Source organism: Sinocyclocheilus rhinocerous, unplaced genomic scaffold (genome assembly GCF_001515625.1).
Source record: "Sinocyclocheilus rhinocerous isolate Xijiao unplaced genomic scaffold, SAMN03320098_v1.1 scaffold1499, whole genome shotgun sequence".
Taxonomy (NCBI): Eukaryota; Metazoa; Chordata; class Actinopteri; order Cypriniformes; family Cyprinidae; genus Sinocyclocheilus; species Sinocyclocheilus rhinocerous.
The window spans coordinates 334174-344029 of record NW_015650016.1 but is presented as its reverse complement, the minus strand read 5'-3'; the positions used below and the strand labels follow the sequence as shown (position 1 = coordinate 344029).

Below are 9856 nucleotides of genomic sequence, written 5' to 3'. Positions count from 1 at the left end.
GAGAGGGACAAAGAGTCGCGGCGCTCGGGGAAAAGAACGGGGCACTGTGTGCAATGTGACTCCGGCGCCGCTGGCTGATATCTATGGGCTTGAACTAGATGGGTGTGAAGAAACTAAAGACAGACAGGACAGTAGACAGAACAAAAGACAGAGGAATAGAGCGAGAAAGTAGAATAAGAGGAACCTCTGTGGAATTAGACGGAAGGATAGTCATTTAAAGCAGTTCACCAAATCAGTGCATTAAACCTCATTCAACATACAGTAAACAACTTCAATTATCTGAATGATATTGCAATTTTATGACCAATAAAATGTTTTTAAACTAAATGATCAAGCTACAACAATAAAAAAGCTAAGTTTTTATTTTTAGTCTACAACAATAAAAAATATAATCATCATTGCTATAATTTATGTCATTTTATTAATGCTATATATATATTTCTGTTAATTGTTAATATATATATATATATATATATATATTAATATAAGTTGTTTTGTGGCCTAAATGGGCACAGCAGTGTTTCGTTTTACACAGCCAAGCAAAAGTTTTGGAGTAATTATGATTTATTTTAAACATTTTTCTGACACTGAAGACTGTAGTAATGCTGCTGAAATCACAGCTTTGCATCACATAAATAAATTACATTTTACAATATATCTACATAGGAAACCGCTATTTTAAATTGCAATAATATTTCACAATTTTACTGTTTTTACTGTAATTTTGACCAAATAAATGCAGCCTTGGTGAGCAGAAAAAAAATCTCAATTATTCCAAACCTTTGACCAGTATTGTTACGTCTAATTGTTAAACTACACATTTTCAAAAAACAGGATAATTAAACAAAAGGTGAGAAATAATACATGACTACAACACTATTCTTCTGCGACCCACCGTTTTTGGTAGACCTGATAATAAAGAGCCATTAATGTACTTTTCATTTAGGCCTCTGTATTTGTTTTAGCTTTAAATACTACATCTCATTAAAGTGAAATACATTACAGTATTTATAGACTATTTAAAACATGGCTATAAGAGTCCCTTCATAATTCATGGGCTGATATTCTTTTGAGTCACACATCAGTAACAGCAGAACACATATCAATTCACAAACACATCTCGGATGCTTTAAGCAAACAGGTAGAGAATGAATGATGTGGAAATATCTAGTGCATCTTGACTATTCACAGAAAACACAACAGTCCTCACCTAAACGCCAGTGCTTGTTATATTTGTGACTGTTAAAACATGAAACGGTCAGTTAGTGGTTGCTCATTCAGTAAAATCACATTAGATGAAAACGTTAAAAGCTACACACGAGTATAACACTGACCAGAGTACAGTACGATGATTTCAAATACTCTACATCTATAAAGCATCAGTCTGGACGGTCTCTCAGACGCGCTTGTCCCCGTTCTGGACGTACTCCGGCAGGCTGTTCAGCGCCGTCTCCTCGCTCTTGGACTGCAGGGGGTGATCTCCCTTCCTTGAGGACTTTTTGGTGGCTCTGGACAGCCTGCGTCTGAACGTGTCTCCGGCCAGAAAGTACAGGATAGGATCCACGCAGCTGTTGAGGCTGGCCAGGCCGCGGGTCACCTGGTAGCTGGCGTACACGCGGTCGTTGAAGGCACACATGTCCGCGCTCTGGAAGTACAGTCTGGCTCGCATGTTCAGGTTCTTCATGACGTGGAAAGGCAGGTAGGACACGGCGAACACCGTGAGCACGATGATGACCAGGTATATCGACTTCTTCCTCAGCGGCGCGTTGTCCATGTCGTTGCAGATGAGGGCTTTGACGATGCCGCCGTAGCAGCTGAGGATGATGATGAACGGGATGCAGAAGCCGAACACCGTCATGCACATGCTGTAGATGAAGTATCCAGGCAGCTCGTCTTCGGTCGTGGTGTCGTAGCACGTCGTTAACCCCTTCTTAGGGCCGGTTCGCGAGTAGTAAAGGATGGGAGAGATGCCGACCACGACTACGAACCAAACGAGCGCGACGGTGCGAACGGCGTTCTTCTTTTTCAGCCTCCCGAGCGATTTGAGCGGATGCACGACGCCGGAGTATCTGTGCACGCTGATGCACGTGAGGAACAGGATGCTTCCGTAGAGATTCACGTGGAAGATGAACCTCTGCAGTCTGCATAAGACGTCTCCGAAAATCCAGTCTGTTTTGTTGAAGTAGTAGAAGATGAGGAACGGAAGCGAGAGCACGTAACAAAAATCGGCCAGCGCCAGGTTGAACATGTAGACGGAGATGCTGCTCCAGGGCCTCATGTGGCACACGAACATCCATATGGCCAAGCTGTTCCCGATAAAGCCTGCGATGAACACGATGATGTAGACGATGGGGAGATAGTAAAACTGAAAGCCGGTCTTGGTTAACGAGCATCTCGGCGTGTGGTTGGAAAACTCGCTCACGTTGTTCATGAGCGACGTCAGGTTACTGAACTCCGCCGTCATGATGTCAACGATCAGCAGGTCTGCGATCTACGAGAAAACGATTAACCTACATTATTAACCCAAATATGCTCCAGAGACAAGCTTTATTTCCACTCCGATTGCAGCCAGAATTGATCAATTGCTATTTCCAATATACATTAGAACATCAAGATAATAAGGGTTTCTTACATCAAAGTTGAAAGTTTAAATAAAAAGCTTTTAAATTTAATGCATTATGCATTTGGGTGAAGAAATTTTCTAAATATATACAAATAGTAAATGTTAATAGACTAATAGATAGAATTCAGTATTTTAAATTTCATTGGAAACAGATACAGATAAAACACTGTAACTGAAAAAAAAAAAAAAGCAAAACAGTTTAGGATGTTTAAAAATGTAATGGCAAATAAAGAAACATCATAAATATATATTTGCAAGCAATGATTATAGGGACTCATATGTTCAAAGGGCCAAGAACCGTCTGCGATTAATGTCCCCTGATCAAGGCTACAGTGATAATGGATCAGGGTTTGAACCTGCAACCTATATATATATATATATATATATGAATGATCAGGCGCCACACCACCCACAGTTTTGGCATATTACCAAAGAGACATTCAAGCTGAGTGTCAATGCATGCATGGTTTTGAGATTCTTATCATCAAATGGATATATTTCATTTTAACATGCATGATCTGAAGACTTTATTTAAGATTCCACGATTTGTAGAAAGCGTATTACTCACATCATGTCTAACCAATTGTTTGTTTGTTGTTTTAAATATAATAGTTAGATCATGTGTGTCTCGCGTCCTGTGCCATATCTCCATTTCGGAAGATTTGAAGTCACAAAGCATGTATGCGTGATATGGCACTTGATTTAGCAGCATCTGATACAGTAATATCCGTAAAATCACCGGAGAGCAGACGCAGAGCAGGGAAAGTTTAGAACAACGCTCTGCGCCTAATTCACTTCAGCTACGGACAGGAACATGACAACAATGTAATAACAAGTCATTTGTCCCCCGAGCAGCCATTTCAACGCAAACAAACTAACAAACAAACAAAAAGAAACAAACAATTGCATAATCACCAGTTCCTTGGAGCGAAAGAGCAAAAGTCGGTGTCACTCACCAGCCAGACGCTCCTGTAGCCCGCATTCCTCGAGCGCATTTACCGGAACCGACAGCAGCATGGATGTGAGAGCCTGCTTTCCCGCCACAGGAATGTCTGCTTCGCTACAGTTCTCGGATAAGAGCGACTCTCTCTCTCACCGACACCGACACCGACACTCACTGCGCCGCGAGCCGAACCGACTCCGCACGAGCCGATGCCCGAGTCGCTCCGAATGAACCGACTCTTCTTTAATGATTCATATGAACCGAGGAGTGAAACTATAAAGAGGTCGAGTCATAATCCACCTTGACACACTTCCAGAAGCAAATAGAAAGCACTGTTAGTGTCTCAATACGAGTGACAACATCAAATGGAATAGAATTTCACTAAACAATACATTGGGGTTCGGAACCGACAGCAGCATGGATGTGAGAGCCTGCTTTCCCGCCACAGGAATGTCTGCTTCGCTACAGTTCTCGGATAAGAGCGACTCTCTCTCTCACCGACACCGACACCGACACTCACTGCGCCGCGAGCCGAACCGACTCCGCACGAGCCGATGCCCGAGTCGCTCTGAATGAACCGACTCTTCTTTAATGATTCATATGAACCGAGGAGTGAAACTATAAAGAGGTCGAGTCATAATTGTCATAACCTTGACACACTTCCAGAAGCAAATAGAAAGCACTGTTAGTGTCTCAATACGAGTGACAACATCAAATGGAATAGAATTTCACTAAACAATACATTGGGGTTAATTCAGGATAATTGGGACATTTGGGTCATTTCAGTGGAAAAGCGTCCCTAAATTCGCCCCATGAAAAAACGTAAGCAATGACACATTAATAAATATTAATAAGCTATTTAAGTAAACATTTTTGCATAATAAAACAAATACGAATAGGAATCCATAGAAATAACTGAAGCCATAGAATTAATAAATATGCCATACATGAACCCTTTATTCTGAAACTCGTGTGAATGCACATTATTGCTGCCCCTAAATCGTTTGTACATTTAAAATTAAATCACACCCTTTTTTTTTTAAAGAACTGAATAATTGAAACGAACCGTCCGAGCGATTCGACTCGCTGTCATGACTCTGTCTGGAGTCTCGCGCAGCGGCGGTGTTTGTCGGAGGGACGCAGGGGCGGATAATGATCATGAGCCCGCGAGCAAACGCTGGAATCGCTTCTTGTTTCAGTTCTTCATGTGCTCTGCTAATAGCTGCTGCACAGCCGATCTCAGACTCACACACTCACATTATGCTTCACTTAGAAAACTAAATGTCGAGCACAGGCTGCATGTCCGGGCCACCGAAACAGGTTTTACAACCTGATGAGTTCGTGCAAGAAACAGATCCACACACACACGCACGCACGCACGCACTCACTCACACACACGCACGCACGCACTCACTCACTCACACACACACACTTTTATACTGTACAGACCGTATATTCTATTGCCCTACACCAACCCTACCCCTAAACCTACCCCTCACAGGAAACTTTGTGCTATTTTTACTTTCTCAAAAAAACTAATTCTGTATGATTTATAAGCTTGTTTCCTCATGGGGACCTCAAAAATGTCTAGTATTACTATCATTGTGGGGACATTTGGTCCCCATAACGTGATAAATACCAGGTACACACACACACACACACACATTATAATGAGTAGGCCTACAGACTAACAGGAACCCACGAAAATAACAGGGTCTGTTTTGGAATTTAAAATTATTTACCTTTTTTTTTAATATCAAAGAAGTTTTGTTAGATTTAGCTCACTTTTGGGTAACACACTTCATTTAGAGAAAGCAAAATGTTTTGCACTATAGCAGACCTTTCCTTTAGTAGGAAATATCACACTGTTATTATCATGATCGTATTTATAATTTTTCGAATGTGAAAGTTTTGCACAATATCTGACAGTGACATATTTCCTCTTTATTTCATGTGGCCTTCCTTCATCTGATCTCTTTTGATGTCACTTTTTGTTCCATGCTCTTTGAAAGTCACAAAAATATACAAACTAATAATCAGAGCTTGTCTTGAGCAGCAGATGTTTTCATGTAACCGTAGAGGCATTTATCAGCTTTGTGGAAGCGCCACTGTATACTTGCCATGAATTACAGGAACATCTGATTGTTTTCCTTTTCTGCATGTGTTTAGTCTGTAGTCGAGGCTAAAGAGAATGGAAGAGAACTGTGAGAATAACAGACTAAGGTTTCAATATAAGTGAGCAGAATCTGAGGGAACATTGTTACAGTGTGTATTTCCACACACACTCAAGGCTGACAACATGAATACACTGCATGCACAATCAAGCACAGGCAACAGAAACGAAAGCGAGAAGTGCCAGGATGAAGAATTATGGAGTAAACCTTCCTCTTTTCTTTTGAGACAGACTTGGCTGAATGTCTCTGATGAAAGACCCTTGACACACACACACACACACACGCACACACACACACACGCACGCACACACACACACACACACATATATATATATATGAATAAATATATGAAATAATTAAAGGGAAAAAGACACAAGATCACAAAATTAATTTAAGATTTATTTTTAATTAAAAATTAATTACATTTGTTTTAGGAATTCTGTATTTATTTTCTCATTGTTCCATTATTATTCCATTTTTTATTTCTGCAGGTTTGCTCCTCCATTGCAGCTAACAGTATGTTCTCTTCTCGATGGTTACAGCTCATGCAAACACCCTGCTGTGCAACTAAATTGGTACACTGAAGTACGGTGTGAATGTGTGTGTGTGTGTGTGTGTGAGAGAGTGTGTATTTCTCATGCACACATGTACACATATAAATCCCAGATCCCAGCTGTGTAGCGATGAGATCTGGCAGATCGAGAGAGAGTTAGTGAAAAAGGCAAAGAAACAAGCTGCACCTGTTTCCCTGTGTTTGACAGCATGAGAAAAACCCTCTCACTGGTGCTTACACAAGCCAAAGGCTGTTAGCTCACTGTAGGACTGCTTCAATTGAATGTTTACGGAGTTATTTCTTGCTATTTTGGTGGAAGTAAACAGATTTTTTTTCTTGCACATACACACCCACAAATTTTAAATCAGTACTTACTGATGATATCTGTGTTAGATGCATCACAATTCTGTCAGAGAATTCATTCTGAAAACATGCAAACATTTGATTACATTTGCATTTAGAACAGCCTAGACTTTTCACCCAAATCACACTAATTTCAGCCCCACTGACGCATAATAATAAATGCAGGGAAAATTCAACGGTTTTCAGTTTTTTAACTGTACAATTCAGTGGTCTGCGTAATCTGGGAACCTGTAAAGCACAAGCCTGAACTGTGGAAATTTTATTTTTGTCCTTTAGATGTAGATATATGCATGTCCATCCATTTTTCATGAGTTTTGACTGAATCACTTGAGATAATTACTAAGGCAGCCTATTACAGGAACCTTTACTGAACACACGCATAAAGCAGCAGCCCACAGAACGGGAGTCTATTAGCTGTGGTCCGTCTGTCTGATTCAGATGCGTTCTCAGAGCAAGAACAGCCGGAAATTTGTGCTTCTGTCATCAGCATCCTCTTGTTTTTCATATGTTATGTAGTATTATTGTGTTAACTGTGTCTAATATGGAAATGCCATTGAAAGATCTCATATATATCTATCGTTTCATGCGGTATGAGCACAGCACATCCATCTCTGGCTTCTGCACCCTCTCTTCCCTCCTCTTGTGTGGCTTCAGATATTTGTCAGAACTGACATTATTGATCCTAATGTCTTCTTACTCTGTTCACTGTACATGAACGTCCATCTTTCTGCTCACCTGGCCTCCTCTTCTGTCAGCGACCGACCGCAGGATCGATCTGTTGACATTTAAACAGAGAAGTCTTTAAATGTATTGCACATTTTCATGTTTTCAATAAATGCCGTGATATATTCTGTACAGATACAGTTTATAATAGCTCAGTTTGAGCAATGGCGCTATTAGCCCACTACATTTACAAAGCAATACTGGGACTTAATGTGTATTGTTTGTCACACATGGTTATGTAAGGAATGAAGTAGAACCAGCCTGCCGTTACCGCAAAGTAAACCCTGGCAGGCTGATACGAGATCCTTATCACCCATCTGGGTTTGTTTTTTATTTTATGCATTATCCCGCATATTACATACAAGGCTACTTACCATGTGAATAAAAAAATGGTCATGCACCGTTACAAGGAACATAATATAAGCTGTGCAGGATGTCGTTTGCATTGAACGACAGTCAAATTTGCCACAATTTAATTAAGTCAAGTCACCTTTGTTTCTATAGCACTTTATACAATATTGATCGTGTCAAAGCAGCTTTACGGTGTTAAACAGGAACAATGCATGCTGATAATGCAAGAAGGCAACAGAAAACAGTTTTTCAGTTAAAGTCAGTTCATCGTTGATTCAAGTATTCCAGAGAGCCATGAAGTGACTGCATCTGTATTCATATTTGAACAGTTACCCACTTTGTTATTTGTGATGTCACCTCTCTTCTGATCTTCCTTTATTACACAACCAGTTGTTTTGCAGTTAAATCAAAAGTCAAGGTAAAACAAGCCAATGGATGAAAACAAATATGGCAATAAATATTGTACCAATTAGGACATTTTTATAGTATGCTAAGAGATCCCAGATCAAAATACTAATGTGTTACATACTCAATAGTATTACGCACATGCAACACAAATGTCTTGTAAAAAGGTCTCGAGTATAATACACTCATCCGTGTCATTTGTTGTGCATTATGATTCAGCCAATATCAAAATATGTTGCCATCCTCCGCTTATTTTCATAAAGTGCTATAAAGCGAGTTTGTTAACATTAACAAATTAATGATTAATTTCCTGCATGCACAGATAAATCAAAACTGCTGTGCGTAATAAGAAAACAAACCCTGTACAAAATGTGTGCTTGATGATGGTCTGATCGCAGCGGTCTGACAGCAGATGAGAAAGCACGCTAATACTTCAAAACATGACTTAATGGTGTACATTAAAGCTTTTACTCCGAGCGGTGCAGGGCAAAATGCTGAGTTGCGTAGTGTGTCCTAATGGGCTTCATTGTGGCTGTATCTCTCTCTCCTGGAGCCCAGAGAATCGATTTCTCCTCCAACACAACCTGTATGAATGTATTTTACGTCATCTTTTTATTTTTCCGTTAAGAATCCGCTGTCCACTGAGAAAGCAGCTCACCGTGCAGAGATTATTTTATAGCTGACCCAAAAAATCCTCTCAAAAACCTTTAGAGGCAGTGGTTTAGTACATTGTCCTCGCCACCAAACTCGAGGATCAAAAAGTACAGTGGGATGTGCAGCATTTATCAGAGATTTATCATCCTTCCTCCTCAGATGAAGTCATTTCCTGTTTGGTGTTAGTATCTAGTGTGCAGACTGTGGACTTTGCACCTGCATTACACCTTTAAGATGATTGAAATACAGAGTATAAAACTGAAATAACTTGCAAAATCATTCATTAAAATTCACTACAGACTTTCTTTCCACTCACCATCCGATAATAGATCAGACGCCCTTTGAAAAGAATTTTTTTTTTAAAATACAAAAAATGTAATACAAATAAAAAAAAGATTATGAAAGCTTTTTACTTGAAAGAGATCTCAAAAATTTCATGTGGCTTTACGGTAACAATAAATGGTATTTGATATGATTAATATCACATTGCTTTTTAAAATATGACAAATATGGTGATTTGGACATCCACCTTAATAAGTTATATTAAATAGGCCTATCATTATCTAATCATGTCAACAAATGGAAAAGCCCGCAAGATATTTATGATGACATCAATTATTGTGTCTTTAGCCGAACAGAAGCCCCAATAATACCATATTATCCAGTTATTGACCCTGATAGCATGGAACAGAGTTACTATTATAGTAAACTCTTTTTTTCTTCTTTAATCGCATTTATTGCATGCAAACGAATAAGGTAAGATTATCCATAGATAAGTGTGGCATCATTTCAAAGTTTTCTGCTTGGTGTCATGTAGATTGCAGAACTTAGTTTTATCAGAAATATAAAAAGGAATATAAATATACTAGCATATACTAGAAATATAAATATTGATCAACTGGTCTATAATGTCAGACAGACAGTTTTCCCCTCTCTCTGCTTGTTCCTGAGCTAAATAAACGTTGTAGTTGTTCACTCAGCTCTAAACTTTCTTTAATAAAAATATAAAGTCCTGACAGGTGACTGTCTTTGTGCTAGATATTTATTTTCCAGGCCAAATAAGGAAT

The 9856-nt window shown here is 39.4% G+C and overlaps 1 protein-coding gene across 2 annotated transcripts; it reads right to left on the bottom strand.

Moving 5' to 3' along the window:
- Nucleotides 1-732: 732 nt before the first annotated feature.
- On the bottom strand, nucleotides 733-4803 carry p2ry1 (purinergic receptor P2Y1). 2 transcript variants are annotated; one of them, XM_016516344.1, is made up of 3 exons: nucleotides 4633-4803; nucleotides 3580-3875; nucleotides 733-2491 (listed from the first exon to the last, which is right to left on the bottom strand). In XM_016516344.1, exons 2-3 carry the CDS (start codon nucleotides 3616-3618, stop codon nucleotides 1397-1399), a joined length of 1134 nt encoding a protein of 377 aa, XP_016371830.1. In that variant the 5' UTR covers nucleotides 3619-3875; nucleotides 4633-4803; the 3' UTR covers nucleotides 733-1396. The 2 variants fall into 2 exon arrangements, with proteins under 2 accessions (XP_016371830.1, XP_016371831.1); XM_016516345.1 differs by lacking the exon at nucleotides 4633-4803 and adding an exon at nucleotides 4514-4533.
- Between the last annotated feature and the right edge of the window lie 5053 nt (nucleotides 4804-9856).

Excerpts from the sequence above, each read along its gene's own strand:
- p2ry1 (XM_016516344.1), bottom strand. The coding sequence starts at position 3,618 with ATGCGCTCGAGGAATGCGGGCTACAGGAGCGTCTGGCTG. Across the intron at positions 2,492-3,579 it reads GCTACAGGAGCGTCTGGCTG|ATCGCAGACCTGCTGATCGT; the intron begins GTGAGTGACACC and ends GTTTTCTCGTAG.